Source organism: Lathamus discolor, chromosome 1 (assembly GCF_037157495.1).
Source record: "Lathamus discolor isolate bLatDis1 chromosome 1, bLatDis1.hap1, whole genome shotgun sequence".
Classification (NCBI taxonomy): domain Eukaryota; kingdom Metazoa; phylum Chordata; class Aves; order Psittaciformes; family Psittacidae; genus Lathamus; species Lathamus discolor.
The window spans coordinates 131,894,541-131,913,257 of NC_088884.1; the positions used below are offsets into that span (position 1 = coordinate 131,894,541).

The 18,717-nt window shown below is 38.2% G+C and overlaps 2 protein-coding genes across 3 annotated transcripts in view; both read left to right on the forward strand.

Moving 5' to 3' along the window:
* TLR3 (toll like receptor 3) overlaps window positions 1-6,412 on the forward strand; it is a 30,450-nt gene extending 24,038 nt beyond the window's left edge. Inside the window, exons 5-7 of the mRNA XM_065695982.1 lie at window positions 716-907; window positions 2,556-4,375; window positions 5,049-6,412. Of these exons, the coding sequence (XP_065552054.1) occupies window positions 716-907; window positions 2,556-4,375; window positions 5,049-5,277 (2,241 nt within the window). The 3' untranslated portion in view covers window positions 5,278-6,412. The remainder of the gene's footprint in view (window positions 1-715; window positions 908-2,555; window positions 4,376-5,048) is intronic.
* A 3,052-nt stretch (window positions 6,413-9,464) lies between these two features.
* FAM149A (family with sequence similarity 149 member A) overlaps window positions 9,465-18,717 on the forward strand; it is a 28,449-nt gene continuing 19,196 nt past the window's right edge. For both annotated transcript variants that reach the window (XR_010616207.1, XM_065696052.1), the window contains exon 1: window positions 9,465-9,754. Coding sequence is in view for 1 of the 2 variants with exons in the window: in XM_065696052.1 (XP_065552124.1) it covers window positions 9,465-9,754 (290 nt within the window). In the remaining variant the exon portion in view is untranslated. The remainder of the gene's footprint in view (window positions 9,755-18,717) is intronic.

Consider the following 18,717-nt stretch of genomic DNA (forward strand, 5'->3'; position numbering starts at 1 on the left):
CCCAGTATTCCAGTTCAGTTACATAAAATATACTTGCTTACATTGTAGGACTGCTGACTCTCAACTAAATATAAATGAATCTAGCCAGCTTCCGTGCTGGGAACAGAACTGAAATTCTGGCCTTCCTCACTTTGCTGCTGCCCTGTTACTGATAGAGGCCAGGCTTGGGGCACATCAAGGCGCATTCTGTGGAGTCACCTTTGGAGTAGCATCTCTGCCTCTGCAGGTGCAGAAGTCTACACCTGGGCATAAACTGCAGTATTAGAAGGTGTACAGCACTGATTTCTGCAGGCTGCTCTGCACTTTTCACCTTCCTCACTTTGTTTGCAAGGGAGGACCACAGTGTGGGTGGGACACAAGGTTAAATACTGTAGTAGTTGTAACTGCAGCCAGTTTAGGCCTTGCTTTTATCACTGTATCTGGAGCAGGAGGGCTTTCAGAGAGTTAAGAAATTTTAGATTAATTTTTTGGTTTGCAATAGATATTTTAGCAGGTTAAGACCATGAACACAATGAAAGTTGCAGATGTGGAAGATACAGAAGGCTTCTTCCTGCAGCAGCTTGAAAGCTGCCAGTTGTCTATTACAAACTTACTTTAACTATAGTATTGGAACTAATTTCTAATCAATAAGACTCTAATGCAATATTTCAAAATAGTTTTGTATTATATAAAATAAAAATAATTTTATACTTTTCTGTCTACATCTTCTCCCCAGAACTTGAATATTTTGGACCTGTCTCATAATTTTTTGAAGTCAGCAAATTTAGGATTGCAGCAGCAATTGAAGAACCTTCGTGAGCTCATATTGGATGGCAATCAAATCACTCAGTTAAGAAAGGACGATTTCAGTTTTCTTAGCAACACCTCATTGAACAGCCTTGATTTGTCATCAAATCCACTGAAAGAGGTAGGAAGCATTTCAACAGAAGTTCAACAGATGTAAGTATAAAATGGAACTATCCTGATTTATTCTTTATAATTCTATAGCATTTACGTTACATTATTGATCTTCTGATATCAAAGATAAAACCATCCTGTTGTATGCAGCACTGCTCCTGACCTCTGGTAGTGGTACACATAATTATTTTTCTCCCACTGAAATCAGTAAGAGCTGGTTCCATGTATATCAGAGGTCTCAGGCAAGAGCTAGATCAAGTAGCTCTGTGAACCCTTACCAGGTATTTTCTATGCAAGATCTTTGTTTATTTTGCATGTGCTGTAGGTGAACAGATGACCTACTTTCTAAGTAGGGGAAAAGTGCAGTATTTGCAAGGCTAATTATACAATGTAGGTCTCATTTCCTAGTTAATCACAGGCAAAGGCTTCTGGGTACCACAGAGAAATAATACTCACTCCAAAAAAAAAAAAAAAAAGAAGGGTGTAGAAGTCTCTGCCATCTAGCTCACTATTCTTTCTGACCTGCTTCTCAGCGTTACAATATGATTCTTTGAAGAATGATGGTGTTGCTGTTCTGAACTGATTGACCCTCAGCATATGAATACTGAATTTGCATTGAAATTGCTTGCATTTGGTTTTTTGTGGGGGTTTTTTGTTTATTTGTTGTTTATTTTTTCTTCCAGTTGATTGATCTTTAAAGAGCATGTACATTGAAATTGCAAGACTATCTTAAAGTGGCATTAGCTTGTACTACTGCTTAGAGGTGTCCTCTTCCCCCTGGGCCTCTTCATCCCTTCCTCTTTCTGGTACAAGATTAATGAGCTATGCACGGAATCATTGGGAAAATTCTACAGATTTTTTTGCTTGGTTAGCTTGCTGTCAGGTTGATTCTCTCTGTTTCACCACGTGACTGCATGTACGGGCGATATTAGCACAAGGGTAAAGCATGTGGAGAAGTAGATGGAACTGCTTCTTTCTCGGGCAGTACTATTTTATGCTAGTTTAAGCTGCTCTGATTTTACAATATTGCTGTCTGAAAAGCAGCCTTACGCATTTGAACTATTCTGACAATTGGAATATTTAATCATTGAGCTGATACCTGAATCAAGATGAGGAGCCAGCACCATGATGGAGCCTTGGTATTTGCATTGTGGAAGCAAGTGTGTAGTATCACATTCCTAGAGTGTAGCTTCTGCTTACACAAAGAAACTGGGTTTCTTCTTGGCTGTCTGAAGGTCTAAGTAACTTTTTTTACAGTATATCTGGTTTTGCACTAGTATGTTGGTAACCCTAGCAGATACAAATAAAAGAAAGCTGAAAAAAGATATTATCTCAGCTTCTAAGATATTTCTAGTGAAAGGATTTTAGTAGTTGGGTACAAAATTGCAATTAACTTGCATCTCACTAAGCAACTTTCAGTCTTCTTCCAAAAGAGTACTACTACTATTATGATGATAATGTTACAATTTTAGAACTATTATCACATGAAGTATAAACTCCAAGAAGCATTTGTCTGAATGTGGCCATGGAAAAAATCTGAGTGCAGCAGTTATATTCTACTTGAAAATGTTGTTTGAGAATCTGTGAAGATTTTGGCTTTATGGGTCAACTTTCTTATATAATCCCTTTATTTAGGTCAAACCTCTTTTTTCTTTCAGTTTGACAAAGGATGTTTACATGCAATTGGAAACCTGTTTGGCCTCATACTGAACAACGTTGACCTTGGTGAAAACTGCACAAAGAAACTTTGCACAGAATTATCAAACACAGCGATTCAGAACCTCTCACTGAGCTGTGTGAAACTTTCGTACATCAGCAAGTCAACTTTCCAGGGATTGCATGGAACAAATCTTACAGTTTTAAACCTTTCCCAAAATTCTCTGTCTGTGATAGAAGATGACTCATTTCAGTGGTTCTCAAGTTTACAATACTTAAACCTGAAGCATAATAACATTCATGTATCTTCACGTTTATTTTATGGATTATCCAGCCTCAAACATCTGAATCTGATAAATTCAGTTAATGGGAAAATTGAAGATTTTGCCTTCCATTGGTTACACCACCTTGAGTACCTTATAATGGATAATAACAATTTTGCAGGAATTACTCCTAATATGTTCACAGGTCTGAACAACCTGAAGTATCTGAGTCTCTGTAACTGCAACATAAACTTACAAAGAATAACTAATAAAACATTCTCATCACTTGCTAATTCCAGTCTGCAGGTTCTCAACCTCACAAAAACAAGAATATCTACAATAGAAAGTGGGGCATTTTCTTCCTTGGGACACCTAAAAATTCTTGATCTTGGTCTTAATGAAATTAGTCAAGAGCTCGAAGGTCATGAATTTAAAGGTCTCAATAATATACAAGATATTTATCTTTCTTACAATAAAAAACTGTATTTGCGAAGTGAATCATTTATTTTTGTCCCAAGCCTTAGAAAACTGATGATGAGAAAGGTAGGCTGCAGTAATCTGGCATTTTCTCCTTCTCCTTTTCATCCTCTACGAAATCTGACTGTCCTGGATATCAGCAATAACAATATAGCAAACCTGAAAGAAGACTTGTTTGATGGACTTCACAAACTTTACATTCTGGATTTGCAGCACAACAATTTAGCCCGACTTTGGAAACATGCAAATCCAGGCGGCCCTGTTCTTTTTTTAAAAAATCTTCCCAACTTGCATATTCTTAATTTAAAATCAAATGGGCTTGATGAGATTCCAGTTCAGGTTTTCAAGGGTCTGTTACAATTAAAAAACTTGGATTTAGGATCAAATAATTTGAATTTGCTTCCAGCAACCCTGTTTGATGACCAAGCCTTTCTGAACTCATTGAACCTTCAAAAAAATCTGATAACCTCAGTCGAAGAAAAAGTGTTCGGCCCAGCTTTCAACAGCCTGAGAATTCTGGAGATGGGTTCCAATCCATTTGATTGCACCTGTGAAAGCATTGCTTGGTTTGCTGATTGGCTTAATGTGACCCAAGCATATATACCTGGATTGCAGTCCCAGTACATTTGCAACACCCCCCCTAAATACCACGGTAGTCTGGTGTTGCATTTTGACAGCTCAGCCTGCAAAGACAGTGCTCCATTTAAACTTCTGTTTGTGATTACTGCCACTATTGTGACACTATTCATTTTTATTGTTCTTATCATCCATTTTGAAGGGTGGAGAATAGCCTTCTACTGGAATATTTTAGTAAGTCGAATACTTGGTTTTGAAGAACTTGACAGACAACAAGAAGAGTTTGATTATGATGCCTACATCATTCATGCAAGGCAGGACAAGAATTGGGTGTCTAAAAATTTCATGTCTCTGGAAGAAAACTTTCGAATTAGCTTTTGTTTAGAAGAACGGGACTTTGAAGCAGGCATATCTAAAATTGAAGCCACAATTAACAGTATAAAAATGAGCAGGAAGATTATTTTTGTTGTGACTGAGCACCTCTTACAGGATCCCTGGTGCAAAAAGTGAGTAGGATATAAAATCCGATATGTAAGGGGAAAATTTCTTAACAGATTTTTTTTTTTTAACAGGCAAATCTTTTTTGCTTTTTGTAGTTTAATAAAAAAATACTATTTAATTTAAAATACCATGCAAATACTACTTCAATATATTTACTTAATATATGATAATTTAAGAAAAAAATCCTAAGTTAATGAAGTTAATTGCTCCACATGTACCTTACTGGAAATTTGAATCTCATAGTCAATGGTGGTGATTATTTTATTTTTCTGAGCAACCAAGCAGATTGCTTTCCTTAGAATTCCATGTTTGAAATAGAGCAATAATGGATGAAATCAGTAGCATCCAAAGATGGTTTTTGTTTGCCTTTAAATGAGTCTTTTCACATTTCTTACGTAGCAATCTCGAAAAGAAAGGCACTTTGCTAAACAAGGCTATATCAAGACAGTAGACTTAGGTTGTATTTTTAAAGGATTATTTTTTTCCTTAGTTAGAAGGTAACTCATTTAAAATAAATAATGACAATTTTATGTTACAGGATAGACATTAAAACCCCTATTTGAGTCCAGCCTTTGAGTTTGCAATGTGCTAATGTAATATGTGAGCTATTAAAAGAACTGTTTGTCATTTTTCCCTCCACATGAAAAAAAATGTGTCTTTATCTTGTTTTTGCTTCAGTTTTAAGGTGTATCATGCTCTTCAGCAAGCTTTTGAACAAAGTCGTGACTCCATCATATTGATCTTTTTTCACGATATCGAAGATTACAAGTTGTATCATGCACTTCGCCTGAGAAGAGGAATGTTCAGATCTCGCTGCATCTTGAACTGGCCAGCCCAGAAAGAAAGAGTTGGTGCATTTAATCAGAAATTAGTGATGGCTCTTAAATCTAATAGTAAAGTGCACTAAATTTTGACAATATGGATTTGAATTATGGGGTCATGTTATTGCATATTTTCTATCTTTGGAAAATAAATAAGCTTCTAAGAAGACCTGAAAAAGTTTGTCATGCTGAAAAGATATGTATGAGCCACTATAATTTAAATTTACTTGTCTATAGTCATGTTTTTGTTGATATTTTAATTGACCTGCACTGAAGTGACATCATGATTGATTGTCATTTCAGCCTGTGCATCAACTGTGTGACGCAAATTCTGAAAAGTAGTGAGAGTGGCTGAAGTTCTAGGAAAAATGTCCATCAAGGAAGCGTAGCAAAGTCATAGACTCTAAACTTTAGACTTTAAAGGGATACGCAAAACACAACACGATGACAAGATAGCAAGTTCTGTGTAGAAGGCAGGTGGATACTGCTGCTTGCTTTTATAAAACAAGGGGAGATTCAGTAAAATTAAAATTTGAAAGCATTCCTTCTGAAGCACAGTGAGTAGCAGTTGAAACCAAGAAACACAGCAGAGTTTCAAAGTGAGTTTTAAAGCTTTTGTTTCAAGAGAAAGCCACTTGATCCTGTGAGCAGCCTGGTCAGAACATGCATGAAAGACTGTTTATGCTTTCTGGGTGTGACTGGTACTGGTGACAATCAAAACCAAATTTCCTAACTAATGAGTCAACTGATTTAATCAATGTGGTATGATTTAAAAAAAATGTTTACTCTTCCCTACTGAATTTCAGAGAGCTGTCAGAAAGACATTCATACTGAGAGATGTCACCTTAATTCTTTGAATGCATGTAAAATTATATGTGGGCCTTTAAATAGAACTTGAAATCAATGTGAAACGTGGCTAAGGGCACAGCTGTATAAACTGAATAAAGGCACAGGTATTTCTGCAGCATAACTAGAAGACAACTATGTGGAGAAGGTGGTGCTACTGCAATTTCATAACCGAAAACTTTGTTACTCGTGAACCCTCTCCCCCTGCAAAAGAAATAATTTTAAACCTAATCAGAAATGTTATTGTGACTACAGGTAGGGTAGCAGAAAAACTCCAAAAGCAGATTAATTTAAAAATTTTTGTTTCCTTTTTCTTTATGATTGTATATGTTTTTGCCCTTGATAGCTAATAAGAAAATTGTAAAGAAATCAGAATTCTGTTGTTTTATTTCTTATATAGTAATCTAGTTTGGTTTTTCCTTAACATACTTTACAAAAACATGGGCTAGTAAGCAATTGCCAAAGCATTAAGGTTCAAGCACATGGGCTAGTATCTTCGTTTGGAGAGAGCTGAGCACCAGCCAAATATGCTCTGAAAGGATGTTTCTGATGTTTGAGACTTGTTGTAATTTTATGGAATATTGAGCACAATTTCTTGTAAATTAGACACTAGACAGTCATTTATATGTTTTTGTTAATATGTAATTGCTGCTCCAAGGACTTTATAAAACACTTTTAGTAAGTGTGTAATTCTTCAGTATCTCAGGAAGGTATTTAAATTGGAGCATTTCCCTCATCAGTTTCAATACCATCATTGTTCCAAGAATGCTGTTTTACTTTTTTAGAAAACAGCTTTCAGACAGTTCAATACTTATAATTGTGAGCAGCTTTTCTCATTATTTGTTATATGCATAGATGAAAAACCTTGGGTTTTAATAGGTTTGTATGTCCCATGATGCTAAAAAATGTAAGTGAGAAAAATAATTAAATAGATTTTGCACACACCAGGAGAACGAAGGATGTGTAGACTTGTCATCACTTGCTGGGTTAAGTCCTGAGTGAAAACAGAAAAGGCTTTGTTTACAGTTGAAGTGATAGATGATGATTCCCTAATTACAGTAATAGGATTATCTCCATTGTGATGCTTTCATCTCATCTTTCTGACCTTTTCAGAGGAAGTGACAAATTCTTTCTTCATGCTCAGGCCATGAAAGACGAGGAGGCAAGTTGGTAAGGATGTTGTGCCAGGTATGCACCATGTCAGTCCTTCTTCCTCTTATTTAAAGACTAACGTGTGAACAGGTTCCTATGTTTCTTAAATCTGTAATGACACATAGTAGCAGAATTTTTCATTCCACATCAATATAAATTGTTTAGAAAATGTTAGCCATTCACATGGGTATTAAAAATTACACAAAGATGCAGAGGAAGCATGTGAAAATGTTGAGGTCAAATGTGATACAAGGGGACAGACTAGATGATCAAATAGTCTTTTATGGCCCTTAACACCTGACAAATGACAGCTTTGCTAAATTCTAAGATTTTTCTTGTTACAAGAAATGCCCCCAAAGATAGCTTCAGAACAGTGAAAAAATCCCATGTTATGAATGCTTAGTTTTGTAATATGGCTGAGAAAACAAACTAAGAGTACTTGCTGATGAGTGAAAATCATTTTTAAATGGTAATACCATGATGATGCATTCTAGGCAGTTATTTTAATACCTACATTCAGTTTAAAATATTTTACAACAGAAAAAAAAGGCCCACCTCAACATTATAAAAGCTCAAAATGGGGATTAGACTAATGTTTAAAAAAAAAGGCAAAAGGGATAAACACAGGGCCAATGGTAATCAACAGTTACACTTGACATAGAATTTTCATGTAATTTTTCCCTGTTTGTCTGAAAGTTACCTACTTCTGCTCTGCTCCTGTACTGTCTGACAGTATTACTGAGAGTAAATGAATGGGTTTACCATGGCGAAGAGTTATAGATTAACAGACTATATTTTAGCTGGATAGTTTCATTGCAGTGGGCAGCATCAGACTATATTATGCTGATTTGCTGAGGAGTTGGATACCAGGTGAATGAAAAATGGTTCCAAATTTGTACTGTTAAAGAGATTACCTAGAACTAAAGATGAATCATCTTTACTGAAAGCAGAATATTTAAAGCACTTGAGAGGCAGAATGCTCAAGTCCGTAGATCTGGGGTAGAACCTGACTAGTTCTGTGGTTCTTGAAGACTGGGGAGTAATGAACAAGTTACACAGTGATGATCATAATAGGTTCTCTTCCAGGTCTTCATGCAGGGTTGCTTCAGGGCTGCAGCTGAAATAAATACACTACACCAACATGCTCAATTATGCTACTTTCACTGTGGCTCAGTCAAGGCTTTTTTGGTACTGTGAGTAATAAATGCAGATTGTGCTGCTGTTACGTTTATGTGGACCTATCCCATAAACTTTGGTCAGAACTTACTTACTTCAGTTTGTAACACAAAAAGTCCAAGAACGTCCGAGTTTCAAATCTCAGTCCCCTACTTGATGTCGTGTGTGTGCTGCTCTGCCAGCTCATTGCACATCTTGATGTGCTAAGAAGACAAGGCAGGGATAAAATTCCCAGCTTTATATCCTTGGTTGTTGTCTACCAGCAGCTGACAGGTTTAAGTTGATAATGCAGCTGTTTGCTTCATGTATGTTCCTGGGCTTGTACATATAAAGTGACAGTTCTAAAACTTTTGCTGTTCTTTCGGACGCTGCCAAGGGCCACGCTACCTGCCATATTCTGATCTGACACATCGCGCTACCCGTAATACCAGCCATTAGTGTCCCCAAACTGCTGCTGGTGTGATCAAGCTTCTCTCTATCCATCCAGAAATCCTGTGCAAAGGTAGGACAGTGTTTTGACTCGGCCCTGACTCGTATGCCTCCAGTGGTCTGGTTTGTGCCAGTGATGCTGGTATGTGTACCAAGAGAGTGAAAGGGCTTTAGTTCTGACACCTTCTCTTGCTCTCCAAGCTGCCTGGGATTGTCATTGTTATATTTTTGTCCGTAGGCTGCTGTCCCTCCGCAGCTTCCTTCTGCAGCTGACTAACATGGTGTGAAGAGGTGTGCTGGATTGGGTGCATCTGGGTTCCCATTTCTCTTAAACTCTTTCTGCACACAAACGCATGAAGGCTGTGAAGCAGGGTCCCTGTGGCCCCGGCAGATGGAGTGTTTTTCTGCCCCTTAGTATCAGGTAGCGTGTTAAAGGACGGGAAAATGCCGCACTTTATTTCGTTCGCTAACAGACAGGCTTCTCCCCCGCGCTTCCACGAGACTCGGCTCACAGGGCTGGCCTGCGCGGTGCACCGAGGGCGGTGCGTGCCTCGGCGGGGTTTGTTTAGCCTAGCAACGCCCGCCGGGCAGGGCAGCTCCTGCCAGGAGGGCCTGCTCCCTCCCCGCCCGGGCCTGCTGCTGCGGGAAGGGGCTACCGCCCGCCCGGGCCATGAAGGTGGCGGCGCTGGAGGTGGGCGCCCTGCTCGCCAAGCTGCGCCGCGCCCCGCCGGGCCCCGGCCCACGCCCGCTGTCCGGCGGCTGCGGTCCGGGCACGGCGGTGCCTTCGGGGGGAGAGGGCGGCCGTCCCCCGCGCGCGGCCCCTGCCGCGGCGGACAAGGAGCCCGGGGGCCGGGCGGGCGCGAAGGCCCTGCTCATCACCCTGCCCGATATCGGGGAGGAGGCGGTGATGGAGGAAGAGAGTGACGGCCGGGAGACGGCCGGCAGCCCGCAGCGCCCTGCGTGAGTGCGCTCCTGAAACATGGGGGGTGGTGGTGACTGCGTGTGCTCGCCCCCCTCCCCTGGGGTTTCACTCAGCCTTTTCTGCCTCTGCTTGTCCTGAGAGGTACTGAACATCCCCCCCCCGTGCTGGAGTTTCCTTCCCTCAGGGGTAGGCTGAAGGTAGGAAGGCGCACCTCCCAAGAGCAGAGTGATGGATTGCACGGGAGTTGTTTTCGGTGCCTGGAAGAAGCAAATTGCTGGAATGTGCTCAGTATCGCGCTTGGAAGGCGGGCGGCTGTATGCTGGGGGAATGGAACTCAGAGCCCGGTCCCGAGGGGCGCAGCGCCTCGGGCTTGCAGGGGGAGGGCAGCGGGTGCCGAGCTTCTGTAGGACCGATAAAGGTACCTCAGACGAGTGTAGGAGTTGTAGCAAAGCCTGTTCCGGGGCTGCAGCTGTGCATCAAAGCAAACATTTCAGTCACTGCCTTGTAAAAATAACGGGTGCGAAAATTCGGATGCCTCTGTTTAATCTTCAGGCTACACCTTGGAAACGTTTAGGTTTTGATGAAGATAGAAGCGTGGTTAAGTACGGGTGCCGTAGGATTCAGTTGCTATTTTGCTAAATCAAAGGTAAAGTGAAGCAGAAAGTGGCTTCTTAAAGCAGAATAGCTTATTAAAGCGAGCTAGTATTTGTATTTTTGTATTGGTGGAGTGAAATAAGGTTATCGTACATGAACATCTAGTTGCTGCCTCTAGAACTGAACAATGCTTGTCTTTGATATTGCTGATAATCAGAAAAACATTAATTCTGCCAGGTGTTGATAGAAATTAATATATTTTGGGAATTTAGGTTTTTAAATCGTCAGGACTGAAATCTGTTTAGTAACACTGTTAAACTCTCAGATGGATTTTATAATCTCTACTTTTAATTTGTTCCATGTAGCATAATATTTACATTATATGACATGAAAGTCAGTTTCTTGCTCTTCCCTGTCAGAGAAACTGTGCTTATTCCCCAGCATCCACAGTCATTCGAAGTTAGAAGGCAATGTAGAAGGTATGTTAGAAGGCAAGCACCTGTTTAGTCCTTTTAGAATCAGCTTATGAGCCTAATGTCTGTGAATGTGGCTGATCTGTTTTTGAATGTGCTAGTAGTGTTTGCTTCTGTAAGCTTTAGAAGCCACAGTGTCTTGAAAGTCACTGCCTGCTCTCTTTTGGATAAAAAAAGAATTCTTTTATGCCTGTTTAAACCGAGCTACTGTTTTCAAGGGGTACTTTTCAGTTCTGTCTTGGAATCCTTCCTGATGTGGTAGAGTGTTTTGTTGGTAGCTTTGGTTGTATATTAAATCCATGATCACTATTCCAGGGTTGCTTTCTGGACTGTAACTACTGGTCACAATGTCAACATCACGTAAATGTGCTTTTGATGGCTTTGTGAGTGTTTTTTCCAAGACAACTATTGAGAATACATATTTGTAAATATATACTTTTATCTAAATATAAATTTATTTTAGCAAATAGCGAATTAATTGAAATATAATTGCTAGATAACTAAGTTATGTAACACTGTGAAAATAATACAAGTAGGAACACAAACCCTCACTGATGTACTTCTTTTATTTCCCTCTGCTCCCATCTAATGTCTTTGGTTTTGTTTCAGAAGAAATTGTAAGCTTCTTCAGGCTTAAAAGGCTTAAACTTTCCTGCATTTGTGTAGAGAAGCCTTGTTGGAATAGGGAGGTTAATCTGGTTTGAAGTGTATTGACGGAATTCTATTTAGAATGTGTTTGATGCCTTATATAAACAATACTAGAATCAAATCAGTGTTGTTTGCCTATAATGTCCCACTAGTTGTTTCTTTTATTAGTACAAAAAATAAAGCCTAGTGCAATGCTGTATGAGCTGGTATTCCTGTTGAAGTGCTGATAACTTTTACCATAAAAATATATATATATATTAACTCTTAGGACAAACTACCTGATCTTATTGAGATTAGGAAGAAACTATATATATTAAAAATGGTTGTGTGCAGCAAAATGCTTATTTTGCCTTGCTATTAAAACACTTGTAACTGCTATCCCCTAATTATCCTTTAGCTGTTATACTTCTGTATGCATGGTGGCATTTCAAATATTTTATTCATAGCACTTGAACTTATTCTGATAAGGTATTGTCTGCCTCCAAAAAAAACAAAACCGAACCAGAAAGATGTAGAAGGAGGAATAAGATACGTTACTTTGACAAGGAAAGTCTACACCTCCACATTAGCATTTTTTAATTAGATGGTTTCACTTAAGCTTTTAGAACAAGCATCTTAATTAAATATTGAAAACTTTAGTATTTGTTGCCTAGAGTTCAGATTTGAATTTGTGAGTTACAGAATATGATATTATGTTGTTGATAGTAACAGGTAGGAGGCTTTTGCTTCCCCAAATTTCCTCTGTGAAAAGTGTTATTGCTGTTTAAAATGTTTCAGAAGACATTATCAATAGCCAGTCTACTTTCATTTGCAGCAATTTAACTAGGAGTAATTAGTTAAGAAATGAAAGGATCTGTTTAATATCTTACTATTTTCTTCTTTTTTTCTTAGGTGCAGACAAGCAATTAAAATACACTGAAAGTGCCAAGTAGTGAAAATGTGATTGGTTTCTTCTTATCTTTCCCATGTATTCTCAATTTTCTGAGCTCTGCAACTACCAACAACTGGTCCTAGTACTGTGTAGGGTTAAGCTACAGCAGTACTCTATGATTTCACATTTTCAGTTTATTTACATAATGATTTCATATCTGTCTAATCAAATTGAAGGTGTGCTAGTGAATAAATCTCTTGAAATGGAGAAAAAAAATCCACATTTATTACTGCTTAAAAACATATTCTGGTATATAAGATCATGGAATTCTTTGAGAGAATAGTAAGATAACTTATGCTACACTTACCACAGTATGCTGGGGATGCCAAGATACATAGTTTCCTTTTCTAAGAAACATTATTATTGCAATCCTAAGATCTTGCAATAACTAAAGGAGATAACAGCCCTTAGCTGATCTAAAGGTACACTAGGATGAGGTTTAAGTTATATGGTTTAGGAATGGGTAATAGTTTGTAGAAATTAATTGCGCTGCTCCCCATTTTCAGGATAATTCTAACACATGGAAAATGTGTTTGTGAACTTGGCATGAGATGTGTAGTTTTATCTGTGACGTAAAAATGTCACTGTCTTCTGCCAGCTTTTATTTCTTGGTAGCTCAAGTTTTGGCCTTCAGAATGATTAACTTTGAAAATGTGGGCATGAGTAACTTGATGAGCTGCAGCAGACAGTGGAAACTCAGATTCTCTGTCTCCTGTTTTAACCACTAAAAGCAATAGATCACTTTCATGCTGTAAATGCATACTAACCTAGACAGAGCATTACAGTGTTACTTAGCTGCTCATTTCCATTATTGTACTGATCTAAAAGAGTAAATGTAGTAATGCGGCCTATTTTTTTCATTGCGAATAAGTGTAAAAGAGCTTAGAGGAGAATTTTAATTTGACATGGTACTTTGGAAGCCAGTAAAAAATGTCAGTATGTTAAGACTAACCAAGTTCTATTGCACATTATCAATGTGTCTATCATAGCCTGTAGTTGTTACTCACCAAACTGTGCCCCAGCTACCTAAGCAGTGCAAAAGTAAAGAATAATAGGAACTTTTCTGCACCAAAACGTGAATCCCCATGGATTGTTTATTACAGGTTATTATGGCACATGACACAAAGAACCTAGCCTTTTTGTCTTGCTTTCTATTTTACAATGTATTTCTAGTGCCTTTCATGTTCTCTCAATTGGTTTCCTCTCATTTTCATTCTGTTTCCCCTCTTTCTCCTGCTTATTGCCTTTCATAAGACTTTCTGAATGACTGATAAGTTTTACACCCTTACTCTTCCCTCTCCTGACTAGTTGTGCTGAACTACTAATAGTTTTTAAAACATGTCCTCCCTTAGCATTATAGATTCCTCTGTATTGATTGGTTACTGTATTTTTATTTGCTATCCAAAATCGTGATGCTATATCAACAACCACCAGAGGTTTTAATGAATTGTTTAACCCTTTAATTTTGCTTTCTTTATTATCTTTCTATAACCTGACAATAAAGTGTGCATCATCCTGTACTTTTCTGTTTTTTTTTTCTTCCTATGTTCCTACGTTTTTTCTTCCTATGCCTTTCTCTGTTGACCTGTGTATGGACACAGAGCTTAAATGCTGCACTGCATGTTTATCCAGTTCATAGGTGCTAACATGAGGTGAAAACTCATTAGCTGCTGGCTGATACAGTGGCATTGTCCCAGAAGCTTCAGCCAGCAAGGAATAGAGGATTAGCACGGTGACTCTATGGCTCTTCCTAATAATCAGAAATTGGCAGTGTGCATGAGGGGATTCTTGTGAATGTGTAGCAAGAGATTATCTAATTAAACACTACCTGTCATCAGTGTGTAATTCCTCTGCTCTGGCTGATACACTTCTTTCAGTATATTTACATACTGAGCACTTGTGCTTTAAAATATGTGAAATATGCTCTTTAATGCTTCCTGTTGTGAAAGAAAAGAATTGGAATAAGGATGTGTTGCTCTGGAAATTTATTGCAAGATTGTTTAGTACTTGAGCTAAGCACTGGAAGGGATGTGCATACAGTACAGGCAGCATTTCAATTGTATTCTTATTTTGATTGCTTATGGCTACAGAGTTGGAGGGGGAGGCTTCTGCCATGTAATATTTTGGCAGAGTATTGGAGCACTTGCTGATGTTTGATACTAAATGTTAATGGCAACTTGGCAGATGAAATAGAGTATCGAGCATTATCTGGTGGCTTAAGTCAACATAAGCAAAAGTACAGTTCCGGTTGTTTAAAGAACAGCCTAGATGTGCTGATTATATTTTTAACATTATAAACTCAGTGTCTTGACCTCAGTGCAGAATTCTTTAAGGTATTTAAAACTGGAACTGCTGAACAACTTCATTGCTTGAAATTAAAGTTGTTCGTAGTGTAAGCAGGCAAATAGACAGTTCATGTTACTTTGTGGCAGGTGTAGTGAACTTTAAAGATCAAGAAATCTGTACATTTCAACAGAAAGGGTATTTTTTTATGAAAGGCAAAGCAAGCCTTAAATAGTTTGGGTTTTTTGTTGTTCTTTGGTTTTTGTTTTGTTTTCTTTTGTTTTCTTTTGTTTTGTTTTAGGAAAGTGGTTGAGGTTGTGGGATAGATGAGAAGTTGTTTCTTTTTCCCTCCCAGTAGTGCTTTCCTTCCAATCCACCACCATGGAAATCATGCTATGGCAAAGGTAGAGAAGAATTTTCATGTCCTCAGATTACAGAAGCTTTATAGACAATGATGTGACATCTTGACATCTCCACCCAGGGGTGTCTGTTGTCCTAGAGGAAGAAGTTACTTAGTATACCTCAGCATATACAGACTAAGGTTTCCCCACACTTACATTGCTTCACACTGTACTGTAGAGCTGTTGCTGTACAACATTTCAAAGACCGTTTTTATTTCTTTATTTTTTTTTTTAATTCAGTGTTCAGAGAGGAGAAAGTTTTGTTTCTGTTATGAATTATTTATTATATGCCCAATTTTCTTCAGAGGTTAATGAACAGAATGAAAACCTGTTCTGATCTCTGATGTTACACTGTTGAAAGAAATCGGTTATGAAAAGGTATTAAGTGAGTTTCCAAATGTACATCAGTAACAAGATTATACAGGGAAAGTCTTGTGGACCACTTCCAAGTGTTTTGTTAGGGGTGCTACTCCCTCCCTGTGTGTTCAGACACTTGATCTTGCAGCAGTAAATGCCTCCTATCAGATCCAAAGAAATAAAACACCTTCTCTAAGACACTAATTAGCATTCTTTAATATTGCAGTTGATTAAGGTGATAGTGTTTTTCTTAAAGATAATTCTAATTTATATTAAAAAGTCAGATTTACTTCTATAAATAGAAGAGGTGCTTAACATGCATATCTTGCACTCAGAAATTGTTTCTTTTTCCTAGAACTGAGTATTATATTTCGGTTTACATTTTCACAGTGAACCACATTTAGAAATAGACTTAAAACCAAATATATAATACTCAGCAAGCTTATGCCACCTTAAAAGCTTTATAATTTTGAAATGCATTAAAAATTTGCAGAAGAATAAAATGGCTATATATGAATAAGCCTATCTTTAGAACAGTTTGTTACTCTGCCTTGTAAAGAAAGGAGCAGAATTCAACACAGATCGTGGTTGCAGAAGCATTGCATCTATTTCAGGATTCAGTATGAAAATGCCTAATACTAAGCATTCCACTTCAGTGTATGTAGTACATATATCCACTTAAAATGCTGTGCTGCATGTACATGTTATTGTATTAAAAATAGTGGCCTGGTTTTCCCTTATTCCACTTTTTTTTTTTTTTTTTTTTTTTGTCTTGCCATTATGCAATTGTGCCCCAAAACTAAAATCAAATCATAGTCTTCCTGGAGATCATTTGTCTACCTTGACCATAGTCATTGCAGTGTTACTATGAGATAATGAGGATGTCTATTGATCAGCTGTGTTGCACTAGTGAGCGATGATATGCATTTGGCAAAGTCTGTCAAGATTACCTCCCCTCTGGAGCTAAAGGAAGTATTCCAAAGCTGTCTTCCTTTTGAACCAAATGTGGCTTTTATGAATGTTTAGGAAGACGTTCAGCTACAAAATAAGAAAATTTACATTGTGGCAAATTATGTTAATTTAGACATATTGGAGATTGTCACCTTACTAATAACAGTAACAGTTCAACCGTATGAGTGCTCCTAGGTAGTCTAATCATCAAAGCATTAGTAAACTGTATATAGCTTCAGAGATATTAAGTGCCATTTCTGAAAACGGACCTAGTCAGGTGGTATGATTAAATAATAACAATAGAAAAACTGTGGTAAAGATTCATATTTTCAAGCTTCAGGTAAAGTCAGTACTTCACAGACCAATGACCAAGGTGACCGAAAGCACTGAAATGGTTTTGACAATGCTTATTGATACGTAAAAGAGAAAAGTGAAAATAATCTCTGGGGCTAGAGTGACACATCAACAAAGACGTGCTATCACTTTTTTTGGGTGTATCTTTGCTAGCTGCCAAGCCTCTGGTATGTTCAGTAATACCAATGATAAAGATTTTTTCCTAGAAGCTTAGAAGGTCCACCTTCCAAGGCAGATATTTTTTTCTTCCCCTCATTGAACCATGTCATTTCTAAGCACACAGGCCAAACAGATATTACAGCTGTCTTAAAATAATTTTTCTGCAGAAGGCAATCGAAAGATCTATTGAATTTCTCATGATTCTGCTTCATTTACTGTGCACCTACTGGGGTTACCTCAGCTAAACTATTCCAGGGATGACTTTTCAAGATATGCCACAGCTGACTTTGAGAAAGCTGAGGAACGGGTATTGTAAGCAGGAACAGGCATTGTTGTCATCTACCATGATTTCCTTTGTATTGCTGCAATAAGTAATTAAAGGCTGAGCCAAACTGACTGCTTTAAACAGCTGTAAAAGTGACTGGATCTGTCTCATCAGAGGGCCACACTGCTGAAGGAAGAATTCAGTGCTGTTGTATTAATCACATCTAAGTATGCTCTGCTCTGAGCACTGTTGTTACAGCAGTGTCCTCAGATACACCTCCTCTGGGATCTGGCAGTGATGTTCAGTACTGTCTCTCATACTTGGCAGTTTGTGTTCATTTAAGTTATCACAAGAGGGTAAAAGTGCTCTTACATTCTTCAAGACCTCCTGTGTCTGTTCAAAAAATCTGTTTTGTCAAGCAACACATGGAGTGTGTGCCCTGGTTGACTGCAACCAAGTTGGACCTGACCTAGAGGGAAAAGGATGCGTGTATTTCCTATGAACTTTGTACTTTCTGTGATATAAATAAATATTCAACTACAATGTGTCATTGCACATGGAATATTTATTGTTGATACAGAAAGTAGTCATGTTATGTCTGTTTCTTCCTTGCTCCACAGATGGAGCTGGGGGACATGTGGAAAGGTTCTTTTGTGCAGTGGTGATAACTGTCATTTGTAGTGAAGTTTGTACATTCTGGTCTGTGAACAAGATAGTGAGAAGGAATGGCCTATGTACGTCCACGAAAATGCTCTCAAGAGGTGTGCTGGGAGTAAGCTTTACAGAGGAGTATCAGGCAGGCTGGGTTTGTAGAGTAACAGCTTCTGTTCATTGTATCAGTTCAAAGAAGGATGAGAGAGAGGCTCCCATGGTAGTTGCCCTGAACCAGTGTTAAGAATGGATGGTGTGATTTCAAAACCAATTTCTTTCCATAGATGTGTATATTGGTTTTGTAATTATATTTCAAATTAGGTGTGAAAATAATCTGCTGCTGCTGCTGTGATATGTCCTATCTCCCTTCGGAACTCTGACCTTGCGTAACACATTCAAGTTCTTTGCCTTTAAAATCCCACGCAAGGCGATGGTCAGTCAGGTCTCCTGTTCCATATCCTCATCCTTGACTTTTTTTCCCCCTTTTTCAATTAATCTCAAAATGTTTCTCCTTCCATATCCATGATTTCTCTTGACTTTGTGTTCCTTTAAGCCTGGAACTTCTCTCTTTAATTGCTTTTATGCCTTCTTGTCAAGCCCTTCATGTGTGATCGGATATGTTTTTCCTGAGCTTTTCCTGACTTGGAAAAGGAAACCTGAAGCTCTAATACTTTTTTTTTTTTTTTTTAAGCATTTTGTCCATACAGACTCACTTTTCCTTCTTGTTTAGTCTACTGTTTCTTGGACCTGATGCCCACTTCTTCTCTTCTTCTTAATGTAGAACAAAAGACTCTTACCTCTGTACAGCATTGTGAGGTTGATGGTGTAAACAATTCTGTAGCATAGTTTGACTTTTAAATGCAACTGTGAAACCTCTATGCTTAGCTGGCTTATTATGTTTATCCCTTTTTGATCTAAGCAACTTAAGTGTTGC